The 20,338-nt window shown below is 36.8% G+C and overlaps 1 protein-coding gene and 1 long non-coding RNA gene across 2 annotated transcripts; one reads left to right on the top strand and one right to left on the bottom strand.

Annotated features, from left to right (window-relative positions):
- Nucleotides 1–417: 417 nt before the first annotated feature.
- Nucleotides 418–4,131, top strand: LOC126820842 (serine palmitoyltransferase small subunit A). The gene is made up of 2 exons (XM_050548976.2): nt 418–663; nt 2,636–4,131. Exons 1-2 carry the CDS (start codon nt 561–563, stop codon nt 2,776–2,778), a joined length of 246 nt encoding a protein of 81 aa, XP_050404933.1. The 5' UTR covers nt 418–560; the 3' UTR covers nt 2,779–4,131.
- Nucleotides 4,132–9,821: 5,690 nt separating this feature from the next.
- Nucleotides 9,822–13,134, bottom strand: LOC130012969 (uncharacterized). Its single transcript, XR_008788220.1, has 2 exons — nt 12,616–13,134; nt 9,822–11,571 (listed from the first exon to the last, which is right to left on the bottom strand). It is a non-coding gene; the product is annotated as an uncharacterized LOC130012969 (long non-coding RNA).
- Nucleotides 13,135–20,338: the final 7,204 nt, after the last annotated feature.

Raw genomic sequence — 20,338 nt, 5'->3', positions numbered from 1 at the left:
GCGACTTTTCCTGAAAAGTTGTTAAACACGTAATTAATATTATCATTTTGGCGGGAAAATATAAAACGCTGGAATAACGAGATGCTCCAGATTAGCGCTTGGAAATATTGAGTGAATGCAATAACTGTTAATCATATCCCAATCTAGATCTTAATTAGTATTCGAATTTAAGATAAAAATATTAAAAATATTATTTAGGCCTAACAGCTAACTCTAAAGGGTGCGTCATATCGAATTTAACTTCGATTCGCTAACATGACTTTTTACGTTAAGAAAAAAACATAAGTTTTTAGTTAAATATTTTTAGAGAGTTTGTATAGTATGACAATATTCTTTCTTAGTAGGAATTATCTTTAAGGATTAAAATGAATAATATTACACTAATATTAGTGTTTTAAAATGTTTAGATTGAAGTTACCATAGATAAAGGGAAATAACTCCCAAAAGCGTTTAGTTATCTCCCCTTCTTGACAAAACATGCATTTCCGGTTGCATTGGTGACTAACCAGAAGAAAACACCGAAAAGACTAGAGGCATTCCTCGTTTACCAACAAACAAACATGGTTTTGAAGACGATCTGGAGCTACATTTCCTTCTGGTATTTCCAGTATACGTTAGTAACCTCACTTTACATGTTGGAACCAACAGAAAGAAGAATATTTAGTATCCTTTTGAAGTTGTAAATGTAGATATCTAAAGTTGCATATTTTATTTTCTAAGTTAAAGTAATAGCTACGAGAACGTAACTAAAAACGCTGAGATATACTGATGTGTTTGTTTTTAGCTACGATTGGATGCCTTAGTTCCAAGTGGCAAACTCAATTTCTTTATTAATATATGTACCATCTTAAAAATAAGTTAATTTTATACTATTAGTACTTATTACTAATATTACACAGACATAGGCAGTCCAATCTACTGAAACAACATTCATTTATCAGCAAATATTGACAATAAAGTAAATCAAGCGTTGTTTTTACCAAAATTGATTCGGACGTTCATAATTACGCTGTATTACTACTGCGCAACTCTGATCAGATGTGTACTTTGATTGGCTATTGCACACGAGGCCCCGCCTTTATGTGTTACAGACGTAAATTTAAAATGTCGGAAAAAGCAATCTACTGTCGCTTTGATTTAAAAAGAGGGGATTTGTACCTGTTTCAGGTAGGATTATATGCTTAATTGTAGTTGGGTGTGGCAGAAATATTATAAATAACAATAACCAATCGTTGTTTTGATTAAAAATATTGTCAATTTTGTTTACAAATGCCGGGTGCGAATCCCTCTCGCATGTGCTTACATTGAAGGTAATAGCATCATCTCTTATCTCGAAACACAGAGGGTTGAGAGATAAGGTGTGTTATCTAATTTTCTAAGAAAGTCAAATAACAAATCAAACGAAACATAGGTTGTGAACTCCTAATTTCACTGAACTGAGTGAGATTGAGTTATTGTAGGTAAATTAGAATTGATCCAATAGGCATAGCCTAAATAGAAGGTGAAAGAGACATGACTGGTTACTCCATACGATAACATGTGGAAATATTGGAAGTATGGTAAAGACGTATCCTATAATAGTAGATACATGTACAAGCCTTAATGGATTCAATGGAAAGTACATAGGCAATTGAAGGGATTAAGATAAAACTTCTTACTACTGCTTGACTATATACTACAATAACAACAAAATGTATCAGCCACCATATTGTTTTGACTAGTTGAAGACATTTCATCTGCTATCATTTCACAATACTCACTAGTTCTAACACTTACCGTCATTTTTATTGACAAGAAGACTTTATTTGATCATTATACACCCTATAATGTAATTAAATTGGTCATTTTACAGCGTTATTAATTATAAGTCAAACCTGATGTGCTATCACTTGGCGATGATCAACTTCGTCGGATCGGAAGTAACACGAAATGATGTCAAAGGAATTCCATTTTGTTTTTGTTAGTAACAGCCTGTATCACTCAGTCCCTTCATTAACCTATCTGTTATGTGAAATTTGGTATAGGGACTGGGCTGCACCAAAACACAACCATGCATGTTGATCAGGTGAAAATGAAAAGTGTCCCTGATATTAACTCCAGAGCAATAGGCAGATTTAGCTCTTGCATTATGTATTGTTTAATGGTCGAGAGCGAAACATTAAGTAATATATTGTAACAACATGAGGGCCGTGAGGCCCGAATGTTTTTACAATATATTACGCAATGTCTTAAGCTCGAGACCATGAAACAACTTAAAATACAGACACTTGCACGTGCTTTGCAATGAAATACGTCACTCGAGTTCAATATTTTACCAAGTTACGCTTGGCACATTGTCCTTACGATTATTTGAAATAATAGTACTCCAACATCAAAGGATGACGTCACATCTGTATTTTAAGTATGTTTAATGATAAGACAAGCTCTTTGGGTAAAATCGTTTTTAGATAGATTAAGTGGATATCTGCTTAATTACTACCATGGTAGTGGAAGACAACACCAGCTTTAATTATTAATGTTAACATTTTCAACACAGCATCAACATATCCATTAAAATGTATAATCCTATTTTTTTAAAACCAAATCAAAGAAAGTCTTCCATTTTTATGTTATTTCTTTCTTAACATTGTTAAAGATACCATTTTAGTTGCAGTACTAGCCATGTTTTTCTACACTTCCTGTTTGTTCCTGCCCGGACATTTGATGATGATGCTACATTTTGTTAGATACATATGTGGTTATGACAATTCTACACATGCTGTACCACAAGATTCCTGATGGAATAAAACAGAGTCTCTCATTTTATTGCGATAGAAATAATGTAAAAATTATACATAATCATCAAACCGTGTTCATATTTAAAAATCAAAGAACCTGTAAAGAAACATAGGAAATATTCATGTTTATTTTCATCTTGTGTAAGCTAACTGTACTTTTATAAAAAAGAATAATATTAAACAGTAACTTGATATGAAAAAAGTTTGATAATTAATGTTATGTAAATTATGATTTTTTATGTTTAAATTTGTTTTCTCTGTCATTTATTATATAATCTAAATATTATTATTTTGTTAAATATCAATCAGAAAAATGAACTTTATTTTAATGTTTTCATGATGTACAGGATCATGGATGAAATCAATTGATTCTGCATACCCATGGTAGTTTCGATGAATATTAAAAGCGAAAAGATATCAGTGACCTTACAAAACCATGTCAAATGACTTGAAATAGTTGACCTTGCTTCTATTAAATGATGACAGATCTTAACTTAGATGATCAGATCATATTTATTTCTGTATGTATTTATTTAAATGTTGTAATGTACATTTCTTTTATAGTTAATATTTTATTCAGTGGGTGGTGTACTCAAAGAAAAAAGAAGGGTTAATATATATTGACATGTGACACAATCTTTAGTCCTCCTAAAACTGTCGTTACAGGGGATCCTTAGACAGCCCTGTCACTTGCACAGATGTGGTGTCCCTAAGAATGAGTAAATGTTCATATAATATGATAAGCTATTCATATATCTCATAAGTTTGACACTGTCAAAGGAACAGTTGTTTTCTTCTGTCTGTCAAGGGATGTACTAGTATTAATATATTATTGTTTTTTTTTCAAGAAACTGTGTAGTCAATATTTACATGCCAAAGGGTTAATATTTGAAAATGTAAAGGGGCATGCTAATGTTTTATTGAAGAAATGTTAATATATAAGAATCCAAATAGATATTAATTGGATAGGTATTTGTTTATTCCATAATGTATATAACAATGCATTATAAATATTAATTTCATTCTATGTAAGCCTAATCATGATCTATTTCTTTGTCTTTAAGAGATTATCCCTTTTGCGTATTTTAACATGGTCATACAAATGTATCTATAAGCTTATAAAACAAAATTATCTTATAATGCTCTTTAATGTAATCCATACTAATTCTTCTTTATTAAAAGAAGGAAAACTAATCTGTTAACACTTATCTATATTTTTTTTAATATCTTTTTACACATTTTGTAAATAAAGTTTGATAATGTGAGTTTAAATGTGAATGGTTGTATCTGTTATATATATTAATGTCTAAAAGACTTCAATCATGCTATATTATTGTTATATACAAGTTACTCTAAACACATTCATAATAAATCATTTAAATATAGAAATTGTTGATTTCTTTCAATTGTATAGAGAAGAGGTACCAGACTGTTTGTGATTTTAAAAACACGTTTTCGTTGCTGTGTGACTTTTCAATGAAAAATGCTTGAATATTGCTTAGATTGATCCCCATTTTCACCCAAGAACCCTAACAGTGATCCATATGGTAATGATAAGATGAAACCATTTTCTGGGATCGGTTGTTAAAGTGGTGTCGATGCTGAAGACTAAAGGAGAAAAACTCTTCATTTCCCTTGGTTCTTGTACAAAATCAATCTGATTAAAGCACAGGTCCTATTTCGTTTCGATTTTTATATAGTTCAAAATTTCGTTTTTTTTGTCTTTACTACACTAGGGTCTGAAAAAGTTGTTATATTACCAGTGTTTTGGTTGAAGTGAAGGATAAGCCAATGAAACAGTCTGTTACGGCGACTTCTTGGCCTGCCATGCACGGAACTGTGGGTAAACCACTAGAAACGCCAACGCTGATTGATTAATCAATGTCTGACGTTATAAGGTCAAAAGCCGATCGTAGACCCCTGAAACGACCTTCGAGTACAACTTGTCAGATCTTCATGTAGTGTAGGCCATCAAAAGTGTAAAATAACGAAACGAAATATAGATCTGTATTTTAATCAGATTGGTACAATGGAGGCCCACAACCAAATTTTCTCCCATTGACTTTAATATTATTTCTTTTCTCTCTGTCCGGCTCACCACCACAAACGTGAAAGGATGTAGAGAGTTGAATACAACAAAAACAATATATACTATTCAAAAAAAGTAGGGGATATTTGATTTTGGGGGCATTATACTAAAATATGCAAATGACTACGAAAAAAGTCACTATAGAACCTAACAGAAGAAACATTTCCAGTTACATGTGACGCCCAAACGCACCAATAGCTACCGCATGGAATGCAGGTGATGCTTGGGATCATCATGGGGGTCCAACCCAAGATTTGCACGACTCTGACTTTGAATGTTACAGTCATTGTGGCATTGAATTCCAGGGTGGAAACATCAGTTTAATTGTTTTAGTGACCAGAAAACAAATTTTGATATGCGTCGGCTTACCCAAAATGAAAGGTTACGTGCCCTTGGCATGCTACAGATCGGCACAACACAGGCGGTTGTGGCGCGGACGATGAATGTTTCTCAGTCTGTCATAAGCAGGCTTTGGTCCAGATACCGTGATACACAATCTGTACAGGACAGACCACGCTCAGGTCGACCAAGGGCGACAACTCAAGCCCAGGATCGATTTATCCGTACCTTGGCCTTGAGAAATCGTGTCATCACAGCAAATCAGATCAGCGCTCGTCTTCAAACAGACACTGGTGTGAGAGTGAGTGGCCAGACGATTCGGAATCGACTGCATAGGGGTCACCTTCGCGCCCGACGTCCTCGCGTGATCCCTTGTTTGAGAGATCATCACATTCAGGCAAGACGTCGTTGGTGTAGGGATCGTCAACACTGGGATAATCGACGCTGGAGCAATGTGATGTTTTCAGATGAGTCAAGGTTCACTGTTGATTTTTTGGACAGACGTAGGAGGGTGTGGCGTCGTCGAAACGAGCGCTTCCAAGACGTTAACGTCATCAGACATGATCGATTTGGGGGTGGTTCTGTTATGGTGTGGGGAGGCATCACTGTTGCTGGAAGAACGGCTTTACATGTTGTTGCAGGGCGTGTTACAGGCCAGTACTACCGGGACAACATCTTGGCAGTCCATGTTGTGCCGTTCGCACGACGTCATGGCCGCCGTTTCATCTTCCAGGATGACAACGCAAGATGTCACAGGGCCAGGATCGTTACAGGTTACCTCCAACAACAGAACATCACCACATTACCTTGGCCAGCACTGAGTCCCGACCTCTCCCCCATCGAGCATGTCTGGGACATGCTTGGACAGAGGTTACGTCAACGTCAACAACGTCCTGCCAATGTCCAAGAACTTGCTGCTGCGTTGCAACAGGAATGGGACAATCTGGACCAAAATGACCTTAGACGTCTCATTAGGAGTATGCCACGTCGGATCAATGCTTGTTTGGCAAACAGAGGAGGATTTACCCGTTACTGACTTGGTTGTGATGCTGTGGTAACTTTGCTGTTTGACCCCGGGTATCATTTTACCCTTATAATGGTCAGTCTGTGCCTTACTTAGTCTAACGATCATTTGGAATAAATCGATGAATGTGAACTTCATTTCATTTTGTCATTTGTTTCTTCGTCAGTTTCATTAGGTGACTTTAATAACACTTAAAAATCAAATATCCCCTACTTTTTTTGAATAGTATAATAACAATTTATTGAACTTGTTTGACACCAAAATCCAGCCTGTGTAAAGCTGCTCCGTGTGCTTCTGCTAACCGAATGTATGATTATAAATATACATAAAAAAAACTATATATACAAAAAGGTAAATAAATATAAAAAAAAATTGTAAAAAAAATAGATTTTTTAAAATCAAATGAAAACGTCTCAGAACAATTAGGAGCAACGGTGGCTCAGCGAGTAAGACGTTGACTTGCTAACCCGGAGGATAGGTGCTAGATCCGTGCGTTGACCGAGAAAGTTTATCGGGAAGTTCCGCCATGGTTCCTTCCGTCAGTGGTGCAGGACCGAGGACCTAGCAAGGAACAACGTATAATTATTAGGATGGTATGGAAAAATCAGGTCCCGTGTACACATTTACGTGCACGTAAAAGATCCCTTGGCAGGTGGAATTCGATATAAGAGTAAGCCGTAGCGCCGCATTCGGGCAAAATTTCACTTCTAGCGCACTGTATGGCGTATGCCCATCTTCATTAGCCCAGGTTAGGATGATAAATCTCATTTCATTTCATCTGAGAAAAATTCTGTTTTTAGATTCTTCTTAAACAAGCTGAATCAGAACTAGCCTCTGTTTTAAAAAAAAGGTAACATTTACATCCAGCTAAAATAATTTCTAATGACTGAGATTTCATACCTGTACAGATATCGGTATTTGAAGTGATAACCATAGCAACCACCAACAGCAATTTTCTGAAGAATTGTAAAGTCATTTCATTCGTAGGACTAGAATAATTTCTGTATGTAATAGATTTCAATGACACATTGATGTTACCGTTGATAGGGCTTATTCTCGTAGCTATATATGAGCTGAACTATTCCGGTTAGTTTGCGCGAAAATTCTCCCGATCTCTCCCCTAAAGTCCCGTGACAGGTGCAGAAACTCCGCATATAATTACGATAGGCTTTATAACTAATCGAACAATTTGAAAAATATATATATTTAAAAACTAACCGGTAGATTATTTTAACGAATAAACAAAGGAAGTACAGGTGTGAATAGAATATACACCCCTACGTCAAATATTGGCTTATAAAAAGAAAAGTCCCAAATAAGGTGCTGAAGAAATCATATTCATAATGCCACAGAGTAAAAATAACTATTTATGCCATTTCGCCCTTGTTAAATGTATATTATTTTCTTTTAAAAAGTGCCCTTTTTTTCCAACCGTGATGAAATAAATGTATGTAAACTAAAATACTTAATAAAAATCTGGCAATAAGAAAGCCAATGGCCGTTTTACAGTGAGTTTTGAATAGTCGGGTGGGCGTCTCAGTTCATTTTTCTTTACAGAAATGTGTCCTGTCTGAATCCGAGGACCTATTCCCATACTAGTAGTCCCAAAGTATGTTTTCTAATGGAACAATATTCATGCTAAGGGGATTTAAACATTCTACCCAGCCCCCGTGGAGCAGACTTTGTGACGTTTACTGGATTATCAAGACGTCACAATGAAGAGAACGTCACACCTTTAGATTTCTCGCTTTAAACTATATCTCTTATCTCTGGTTTCTAATAATTGATTATTAGAATTAAGGTATGTTTACAATTTTGATATTTAGATCTATGACAAAATACAAAAGATTAAGTTTGATCTAGATTTATTCTGTGTACCTCCCCCCCCCCCCCCAAAAAAAAAAAATATATATCAAAAAGTTGACATAAAGGTTATCAAATTCTAACAAATATTATATCGGCCAGTTTGCTTTAAATCTCTAAGTATTTCCGTTGTTTGATTGTATCTTCATCCATTGACTTTTATTTTTGAAACGAATCCGTACTATTTTAAATACATATCTTTGTTTTTATTTCTCTAGATGTTTGGGCTGACATTTTTAACTATGGCGGTTCATGGTATTAAAGAATATTTGATATACAAAGAGAAAGGTATAAAACAATCCTAACTATAATTAATTAATTACGTGATTTGTTTATTTTTTTTTTAATGCTTTAGTCTGCCAAGTCATGGCTCATATATAATTCGTACCGAAATATACCCCCCCCCCCAAAAAAAAAAACAACAACAAAAAAAAACAACAACTTGACATTTTGATATACCAAAGTAAAGGTCTTACGATACTTCAGTGTAAAATCAAACATACCAGGACACAAGATTGAGATGATTTTGAATAAAATACGATTTGAGAAATAAACATATCCAAGCCGTCTCATGTTTAATGCTATTAAATTTGGAATTTTGTTTAATATAGTATACGTGTATTTGTTTTTAGAGGAACATAAAAGAGTTGTTAGAGCTCTGCTATGGAGGGAACCAACGGAAGAAGACTGTAAGTGTTCGGTTTTACACATTTCATGATAAAATAACAAAACTGAATGATTAATTAATCCATGCCCAAAATAGAGCACGAAAGGCTTCGTCTAAATTATGAAAATACCACACCTATGTATAGGGCACGACTTTAGTATCTGTCCGTCCACTAAACAGATTAGCCGAGCATCACATTTTTAACAGTTTTCAGGTGTAGTGTTGGCTCTTAGTGCGCTGTTGCGTCTATGATTAGCATAGAGAGTAGGTGGTTGCGTGCTCATGGTTTCGATGCTTTCCACAGCAGCACATTCGCAGAGGAAACTGTGAAAATGTTGGTATTACTATTCGTAATTAACCCCAGCCCACCCCTAACCGGATACCTGTCACTATAATTACAACTGAAACAAAATATCTTTTTCAGTGGACTGGGGATTACACGGTGGTACCCTATACTCGAGCGTTGATCCCGCGGATCATATCCGAACATTGGGTTCTCCTGTTGATGATCAACCCACTGTATGGAGAGCTTGGCGTCTGTATATAGAACCAATATTTGAGCGAAGAAACAGATTTGATCTATATGATCACCCTATCGCTGGGAATGTTCTCTGGCCAACCATGCCTGATGATCCACGAACACAGGAGAACTTTGATATGAATGACAGATCGGTCAATGATCCCTGGAATAGTAAGTCGTAACCATTATCATATCTTACATTTATGGGCTCTTTTAATATTGCTTTCCTTCATAAATAAATAACACAAAGGAAACTGAAATAATAATTCAGATTTTGAACTTCCAATAACTGTGTACCGTATATCATGAATTCAAGAGGAAACCCGACAGCTGTTGAATGGTCGACTCGTTACTAGAACGTACACCGTTCAAATCCCGGTACATAGATTTGTTTCAAGCGAGACTGACAATCAAGGAAAAGGAATCTAATCTGGGCGAAACAAAATACGACGAATTGTGTTTCCTACACGCTAAACCCCATACTTCTCCATCACAACCTTCCCTCCTCCGCCCCAGATCTAACAAATTGAAATTCAAATACAAAGTGCGGGAAATATTTATTACAATTGTGAATCAACGTGTCTTGGATTATCCTTCCTTAATCTCCTGCTACGTTTTTCCATTACGCGATATTGCTTGAATGGGCTGAATCTGTTTACTGACTTCGTATTTTGATAGCCGGTTCTTCTATTTTACCTTAAATACATTTCAATTTTGATCTTTCAGATGCATATGCCGTGGAAGTAGTCGACAATACATTTGAAGCTCAGTTAACTAGATCTCGAGATACCACACTAACACAGGAGACAACGACAATGGTCTCAACGGATACAGATCACCAAGTGGTGGCCACAGGATATGATTAGAAGAACGATTTAAGATCAGTTATCAACAGATGTCAACTATTAGAACTAATGGGTTAAGCACATATATTCCAGACGATCGTACATTCTAGGTGTTGGTCGATCGTACATTCCAGAAGATCGCCCATTCGAGACGCAGGTTCATTGTACGTCCCTCTTCCATTCCAGATGTGGTATATTCTTGGTGGATGATAGTCCATTTTCATCCGAGATGATCGTGCATTCCAAATGATCGCCACGCGTCCATTGGGGGTGATCGACAAGCATCCATTTAATATGAAGGATCCATGGTATAAGGATAAAACATACAGATTGTAGACCATGTTATCTGGCATATACCACCATTGACACTATAGATATCTGCTCGTTAGAACGGGAATGGATAATTTATTAATAATTTATTATGTATAAGATAGTGATATCGTGACCGGCGTCGAGACACGAATATACCAATCAACACAACCATGAGCCATGCAAAATAGATTCCTCAAAGTCATTGTCTTTTAAGATACGTAAACGATTAGTGAACACATAAAACTAGAAATTGTACGGATTTAAAAAAAAAAGTAACAACAACTGTGGTTTCTAAGACTTCGATGTATCAGGAAAATAATTGTTTTTTTTAAAACTACAGCTTTACAAAAAATAAGGGCTGATAGCAATTTTAGTGTTAAATATATAAAACAATGGAAATTGAATGGGGTTTTTCGTCCTATTTTTCTGCTCCGACTGGGCTAAAGAAGACGGGTAAACGCCATACAGTGTGCTATGAGGGAAATTGTGTGTGCATGCTAAATTGTACGTGCATGCTAATGTGTACTACACGGGACCTCGGTTAAACGTACCGTCCGAACGACTATACATCGTTCCTTCCCAGACCACTGACAAAAGGGAACCACGACGGTAAATCCCGATGAACGCAGGGGTCGAACACCCGACCTTCTGGTTAGCCACCGTGGCTCCCGTAAAACATATAATAAGAAGTGGGGTTTTACATCCTATTTTTCTGCACCAACCGAAATAACAAAGACAGGAATACACCATGCATTGTACACTGATGGGTATTTTGCTCGGATTGCGGCGTTTTCGCCTACTTTTCATCCCAACTGCCAATAAATGTTTTTTTTTACATGGGACAACATGCTGTTCGATAGGTATCGTTTTAATGTGCTTTGAACTGAACCTACATATTTTCCTTTTTGGTATATTGTGAAGCTAATATTGCACGACGACTTATACAATTACATTAAAACATGAAATGGAAATATTTGTTTAGCGCTTAACACAACTGACATTTAGTTTCCTATTAGAACTTAGCATCGTCTGATATATTTGAGGTATTCTCTCGTCGTCTGCTGTAAGATATAGCCGTGACTCCTGGCTTGTCCGTATTCCATTTCTCATCCAGTGTTTTAGCTGGCATGTCAGACTGAAAAGAATATAATTATAACAAATTAAACTAAAGAGAAATGTTATTTCCACAATTTTAATTTTGTAAGATTTTATATTTCATAAAGCGTTTGGGTCAATTATTTATACCCCCCAGCCCCACCTCATTCCTTCTCCAGAAGCCTCGCATAGAGCAACGCAGAAACTAAATGATGGATCCGTTTGATCAAATCATATTATTATTATTATTATTATTATACTGTTTACCCCAGCAAGATAAATTTAAACTAACCGGTACCGTATCCAAACTTGACAAGATATTTCTTGTCATTCGAAGGCTGCTGTTAGACATAAATATAAATCCCCCAGTCAAGTCATTTGGGTATTGGAGTAGCCTTAATTTTTGAGAATGTAGAGTAGTCTGGGATTAACAAATATGTTTATCGCCTCAAACAAAACAAAATATTTATGGGAAATCAATCACTGGTTTTATGGTTTTATTCTAAAACCACGGCGTTTCCACAAGTATCCTCTTATCGCTTCTGTGCTCATTTACTAGATGCCACTTAAGGAATATGTTTATGTTGCACGTTACTAACCATCAGCCACACCCACCTCCATAAAATGATACCCCCCCCCCCCTCCCACACACACACACACCACAACTCCTATCTCAAACTTCGACAATGATGCTGACCACGCCTCTGTAACTAACGTAGCCTAAGGAATATTGGTTTCATAATCTATATAGGAAGGACTACTTGGATAACAACGGAGTATTTATTTTAATCGACTTCACTTCACGATGTGTTTAGTATCATACCCTCTGAGGAATGGAGGTCATTGAAGGCGGGAAAGCAGATGAAAGTACAATAGCTATTTAACCAACGTCTACCAAAAGATTGAACGTCTACAAAAAAGATTGAAGTGGCAAAGATTGTGAAGTACCTACTTTACTGTTGACAGTTGCCGGGGTTTACTTTGAAACGAAATGGGGTTTAACGTCCCACTTTTCCGCACCGACTGGTCTAATGGAGACGGCGGTTTACTTTGCAGGCTAATGACATAAACAAATCACACCCACCTGTTGGTCACGATGTTTGATGAAACTGGTTATAAACCTTGTTTCGAAAAATATCTTCTCGCCACTAAAGATCACGTCCCCGTCAGTCCACACACCTGCTAATGTCACCGTCTTGAAATGCAATAAGAGAATGAGAATTGTAACTGATCCAACATGTAACGCCCAGACCATTTTTGGAATGTCTTTTAACAAGAACTGATCCTGTAGATTCCAAAACCCACGCCAAACTAGAACCGCAGCAACATTTCCACATAAACTCATCACATCTTCTATCAGAAGTAAAATATAAAATTTGGTCTCTTTACGTTTTAAGGTTTTAGCTATCTGCATGAGTGGCCATTGGGCTACAAGTAATAGGAGGGTGAAGATGTTTCCAGCGGCCATGGATAACCAAGATGAATAGATCGGATTATGGGGAGCAAGAAGCAAGTCAGCTATCACCCATATACTACGCCATTGAACAGCAACCGTTCCCAGAACACAAACCACCGTAAAACAACAGTCTACTATAAACTTTAAGCTCAAAGTTGGGCTGAAAAGACAATTATGGAATAACATATATTCTCAGTAAAACCCATTTTTTATGGCATTTTGAAATTTATTACGCAGGTGCTGCGGTGAAGTTGTCATTCTTATCACGGAATGGACATTCATGGAACAGCAAAATGCTGGAGAGTTCGCACGTTGACGTAAGTTGACGGCATGTACCAGCGACAGTCTTGGCATCGTTGTAAGACTATACCGTTAAATGATGTTTACAACGTGAAGTATACAGTGTGAAGGTCCCAGTAGTGTGCACTCGAGTTACCCTTTACCTCACGCACTTCTTTTAATACCATATTGTCAGATTATACATATTATTTTTTTTAATATCTGCATTAAATGCAATTTATTTGATAAAGTTCATGTGTCGTAAAAAGCGTGGCGTTTATTTTGTTGCTCAGAATATAAGATGACCTACCTTTATTTTGAACCTGGTTGGGATGACGAAATAATCCTTACGATCTAGATCAGTCATGGTATATAATGGAGCCGAGACAGAATCACACATTCCTCTGAATAACACTAATAAAATAGTGGACAAGGCTGCCGTTATAGATGCTCTGTGTAAAGACCTTCCGGTATATTCCAAAAACCCCCAGATACCCCGCCAGTAATGAACACAAGCGTGAGCTAATATATAGGAATGCATCCTGGAAATGACCAGAAATGCAGTACTACCCATCTTTCGGTTCCACACATTAAATCGATCCTGAAGGAGCATCATGGTTAAACTGATCAACATTCCACCTCCAAGGGATAAGCACTGGCTTAAAAGTTTATCTTCTGGAAATAAATACAGGTCGGCTATGCCCCAGGTTCCCCGCCAGTAAACAGCAACAAGGGGACCAAACAATAAGATGCTCAGAAAGGAATCCAGAATCAGCAAGTAGGTCTCCATTTGGAAGCCCGGAAGATCTGTAGCATTAGCTTTATCTTTGTTTTTCCACCCTAAAGATGGTGAATAAATTTTATTAGAACAAAGAGCAGAATGAGTAATCATACCCAGCCTCGTATGATTGAATTAAATACAGCAGTACAAGTACAAAAATTAGTCTATAGTCTAGTTAAAATTATACAGCAGTACAAGTACAAAATTAGTATTTAGTCTAGTTTATAGTTGAAATTAAAAAAAGTAGTAGGCCTACAGGTACAAAAATTAGTATTTAGTTTAGTCTTTAGATAAAATTGTAGAGCAGTACGAAAGTAGTACTTAGACTAGTCTTTAGTTGAAACTAAATGCAGCAGTGCAAGCATGAATTAGTTATTCAAACTTTTACAATAGTATAATAAAACCCATTCGGTATATAAATAAACAATTGAATCAATTTGCAAAATTAAATACAAGTAAAAGGAAGTCAAATGTGGGGTTATAAATTAATTTTCTACACGACAAACTATTACTCCACATATTTTTATACGCCCACCCGTTAAGGATTCATTATGTAAGAGTTTAAAATTTTATATAATTTATTATTTAGAATTTATCCACTTGTCAAGCCTGTAACCAACTCTCTGGAACATTGGATGGCGCAGATGTAAACGGATTGACATGCGATTGCCATAGTTTAATGATTTAATATAAAAATGGAGAAACTATAACGCCAGCAGTGGGAGAAAAACCCACAAAGCTGAACATGTCAAGGACAGTGTCTAGTCATTCGGATAGGACAATTGGAATTCAAAATAAGATCGCCGATGTCCGGGTAAAATTGACCTTATAACACATTGCATGGCGTATGCCCGTCTTCATTATCAACGTTGGTGCAGAAAAGTAGGACGTTAAACCGCATTTAATTTCACTTATTACTATAAAAGTTTTAAGATGTCATACTTACCATAATATGGGATGACCTTTTCTGGTGGATGTTTATAATATAATACATCACACATATTTTTTTCAGTTTAAAATAATGAATTCATCAAAGACAACTTCCAATAAAACTCTATCGATCAATTTATTCCGACAGTTGTTAACATACTGACCAAGATAGTTAAACCGATTTCAAGACACACAGATCGCGTGATATGTTTTATTTTACGCCTTGAACATAGTTAACGAGTTCTTGCTTTCTGAAAAGGTTAGACAGTCATTTTTCAAATCTTTGAGCGTAAAACTTCAATAAAGTGAAAGAGCTAAAAGGTGATGTTTCTTATTTCCGCGAAATTCGCAGGTGGAAACATTTTCTTTAGAACTTGAAATGAAGGGTCAAACCGGCTAGTCTACTGTTGAAATTTGTAAAGGGCAAATGATTCAGCGTAGTAATGTGTTAGTAGTGACTTGGCTATGTTAATGATTAAAAAATAGTTGTTAATTATAGGGTCGTGTGTTCTTCACCGAACTATTTTAAGATACATAGTGTTCACAACAATTATAACCAATACGAAATTTATAAAAAATAAGAATACAGCCGGAAATTGGTATTTCACGTGACAATTGATAATATCTTTGTAGTCTCAGCCATCCGGTCGTATTGTACTACAGGGGTGGGGGTGGGACCGGGGACCGTGGAGACTGTGCATAGATTATAGATTTCCAATTAATATCTTTAATCTATGGGGAGTAACCGAACACAAAAAAACACTATGATTTAGGGATAAAATAAAAAAGGTCTTTAACGTTGTACTATTCTGCACCGAAATGAAATGAAAATAAATGAAATGGGGTTTAACGTCCTACTGTTCTGCTCCTAACCTGGGCTAATGAAGACGGGCATACGCCATACAGTGTGCGATGAGGGAAATTTTGCCCGGGCCGCGGCGCTACGGCCTACTCTTATATCGAATTCCAACTGCCAAGGGATCTTTTACGTGCACGCCAATGTGTACACGGCACCTCGTTTTCTCGTCCCATCCGAACGACTAGACAGCTGTCCTTGTCAGGCCCTCGTCCTGCATCACTATGGCATAAGCCATACAGTGTGCTATGAGGACCTCCTCTTAATTCCAACTATTAAGTTTTTTTAATTTTATTTCCAACTATCAAAGGTTCTTTTAAGTGCATGCCGATGTGTACATGGGACCCAGGGGCTAAGTAAAAGAGACGCAATGACGCGTTTTGCGTCATGGTTTTGTGATTTTGCGCCCCCCGCCCCCAATGGCAAAAATCAAGCGGTTTTAATTCGGTTTTCAACAACATTATAACCATAATCATAAAGTTTAACCAGTGGGTCCATATGCTACAAATCGACTTTAGCATGTTCCACACAGCCCAATATTACTCGGCGGCACCTCTAGGGACTTTCCCCCTTCCCCGCACACAAATTTAAATATTGCTTTTTGGGGGCCCGGAAGAATCTTGTTCCTCATGTAAAATCATGGGCCGCCATGCTCATGATGGGACCTCGGTTTTTCCAACAACCATACGCTGTCTCTTGCCAGGCTCTCCGTACCGCACCACTGATAATGGGTAACCACGTCTTACCCACTGAGCCAACGCGGAACGTCTTACTCACTGAGTCAACGCGGAACGTTTTACTCACTGAGCCAACGTTGTCCCCGTATAAAGATAAAACTAAAATATAAAAATCTATATAATACCTAATGAGTTCAGTGATTCTGAAATATCGCTTAATGCATGGCAATATTTCCTTGAAACGTGTAAATTCCTACAAATTTAAGGTCGAATTATTAGAAACGTTAAGAAATAATGGTCTCAGTGTCGTTAACAGGAGAATTAGCTACGACAAAAACTGTAGTAATGTGTCCAACCTCGTGGGTTTTCTCCGGGTCATCCGGTTTCCTCCCACTGCTAAAGACCCCTACGCGCAAGCGAATTATTGAAATAAAATTAAACCATATGTTAGTCCTGAAATGACCTAGTTTGTGTCGAGTGGACGTTAAACCCAATTTCTCTCACTCTGTAGTAATGTCGCCACACTACTGTACACCGACTATTGAATGTGAAATCAGTTAAAAGTATCTTATGTCTAGATCTATGTAACCCAGGAAATGTTTTAGCCACCGGCCGCCACAGGTATACCATACAATTTTATGCACTATGTTATTTGAAACTTTAAAAAATAATCAATTTAGGGTACTAATCAGTTGATTCAGCATTCATAAATTATTCAACCCCTCCCCTCCCCCAGCTGAACGATGCCTACTAAAGCCCTTCCCTTAACCTGACCCTGTGAGTTATAGCGGGGTCCAGTTATAGCTATGATGAGTGGCGAGAGCAGCGATGCGAAATTTGTTGGGGTGCTTTAATTCTTGATTTATGGAAGTTATTTTATTATTTTCAAAGAACTTACCAGGTTGTACTGGAAGTGTTTACGATTTTCCTTAACAGTAATCGTTTATATAGCATGTAAGGGAAAAGGCTTCAATCAAATTAGTGCACTGAATACATAAATCTAAAATCACATTAAATGTATTATGCTTTATGCATGCTTATGAACTGACACAAGCATGTAGTAAAAAATCGATCGTAAAACGCAGCTCTCTAGAACATTCAACATGAACATATCACACGAATACAGTTCTCGTTGGATTGTTTGGGGTTGTTCATTCTGATATTAAATGAAATGAAATGGTGTTTAATGTTCTACTTCCTGCACCAACAGGACAGATTTACGACGTTATATTAAAGATGCACTATGTAAGATTATAAATCGGACGTTCTTGCTGTAATAGTTCAAAATAAATAATGAAAAATCAATTAATTTATTCTTTGCGAAGCTATGAGTGTTTGAAGTTTTGACAATAAATAGTCAAATATCATTACTAAGATCATAAACGAAGTCTCGATTGTCAGTCCTACTAATTATTAAATCATAAATACAATGCTAAATCAATAAAATCGAACGTTGACTTTTCTACTTTATATCCTACGCTTAAACATTCTGAATTCAAGGATAATTTTTTGTTTGTTTGTTGATACAATCTTCAAATGTGTATTTGGGAAAAGCAGAAACGAGATGGCCATCTACTCACAAGCGGCTATAAAGCGACGATTATAAAGCGTCGGAAATTTGATACTGTTAATTTCGATAAAATTACATTCCAAAGTATAACATATTTTCTTATTGATAACGCCATATCTATATTTGAGGTTGGAAATCAGTTAATACAGTAAACGACTGACTTGCCAATAGGGACGGACGGATCCTGTCCCTTTTATGGGGAATATAAATATGAACTCTGCTTTCAGTAACATAAAAGAAAAACTGAGTATAAAGTTCTAAGCCTATCTGTGAAATACCTGTACAAAGTCGATGGTTTCCATTTATTTTTCTACGTAGTGCCCTTCGAGGAGCACACACTTTTGTCAAAGATGTTGCAAGGCCTGGTTGCCGGTCGGGAAGAATTTTTCTTAAGCCACCCTAAAAAAGTCGTTTACAGCTGACATGACGTCATCATATCTAAGAAAATGAAGACCTGCGCTAGTTCCTTTTTCATTTTTGGAAACAGGTCTCATCCATGGTTACAAATCTGGTCAAAAAATTATTGGGATCTGCTTCAAAACGGCACAGATTGTCACTGGACGCCAGGAATCTGGTGACCCCCCAAAGGTCTAAAATAATATAAAACGTACCCCCCCCCCCTAAAATAAAAAGAACAGTGCCTGCCAAAAAAAAAAAATAAAAAAAAAAATAAGATAAAAACAATAACTAAAAATAAAATAAAATAAAATATAAAAGGTTATGATGAAAATGCAGATAAGATAACAAATGATGCATTTTGTTTTATATTGAAGCTCAATGACATATGTATAATATAATACATTGATGGTTTAAAAATTCACTAGCTGCGAACTGAGCTTGCTTATTGTTTTCATGGATAAACACTATATAAATGTATATTCTTTAAAATTTAAATCTTCTTCTTCTGGGTGGCTTTTCACCAGCCTCTCTGACACCCCTTCAGTTGGGAACCGTTAACATTTAACACTCAAAGACATAAAAAAACCCGGTTGTAAAGAGGGACTTCTGTTAGGCCCCTAAACTTTAGTGTTTAGAATGACACGACACCCCTTCTCTCTACCTACACAGAAAACGGATTCATTCCACTCAAAGAAAGACGAAAACGACACAAACTATAACTACCATACACAATTAATGATTATCTAACTTCACCGTATTTTAAAAATCTCCTAAATCTTGACCCAACATATAAAATTCCCTTCGAAATGAAGATAAACAAAGGAAATTCGATTTCGGACAACTTTTTCCCGATTTATTGATCACATCCAGTATACAAGAATGGAATAAACTCAGCAGCTTACGCTTGCAAGAAACTCCTGAACTCTTAAATATTCTCAAAATCAGATATAAAAGTTTTACTATAATCGTTTCGCTTTATAGTAGACTTAGACTCCAATTTTCTGACCTGCAGGGTCACAAATTCCTTAGACATGTTGCTGATAGTGGCGCACGCCTCTGCGTTCTTATAATTCAAGTGAAATGAAATGAAATAAAATAGGGTTTAACGCTCTACTGTTCTGCTCCGAACTGGGCTAATGAAGACGGGCATACGCCATACAGTGTGCTATGAGGGGAATTTTGGCACTACGGCCTACACTTATATCGAATTCCAACTGTCAATGGATCTTTTACGTACACGCCAAAATGTACCAGGGACCTTGGCTTTCCGTCCCATCCGAACGACTAGACAGCTGTTCTTTTCAGGCCCTCCGTCATGCATCACTGACAAGGGGGGCGGGGGTCGATGCCGGAAAATCTGGATGAGCTTTCTCGGCCAATGCAGGGATCGAACACCCGACCTCCAGGCTAGCGAGCCAGCGTCTTACCCACTTAGCCACCCTGACCCCCTTATAATTGAAGACCCCAATCATTACTTTCTCCGATGCTCGTTACATGCAAATGCACGAAAGGAAAACCTAGACAGACTAAAATATGATTTTGAAAACATAAACTGTCTCTTGTTCGTCCCCGCAACTGACAGTCTAGATGTAAATAATGTTAAGAACATTTGAGCATGGTAGTTGCTACTTTTTACTAAACACAAAGAAATGTTATCCCATTTGACATTGTTGTTTGTCTACCATTAGGCCTATTGCTTTGAGGTATGTAGCATAATGCGTATGTGTGGGTGTGTGTTTGCGGATGTGTCTCGGTGCACCTTTTATCCTTTCATCGTTTACCGTGAAACTAAGTAGTTCATCTTTACTGTTGTATATGATAACAACTGTAAAGCTTCACTACTTTCTTCCACGGTAAAC

The sequence above is a fragment of the Patella vulgata genome, chromosome 5 (assembly GCF_932274485.2).
Source record: "Patella vulgata chromosome 5, xgPatVulg1.2, whole genome shotgun sequence".
In the NCBI taxonomy this organism is placed as follows: domain Eukaryota; kingdom Metazoa; phylum Mollusca; class Gastropoda; family Patellidae; genus Patella; species Patella vulgata.
Note: the sequence above shows the minus strand (reverse complement) of the source record. Positions and strands in the feature narration are given on the sequence as shown.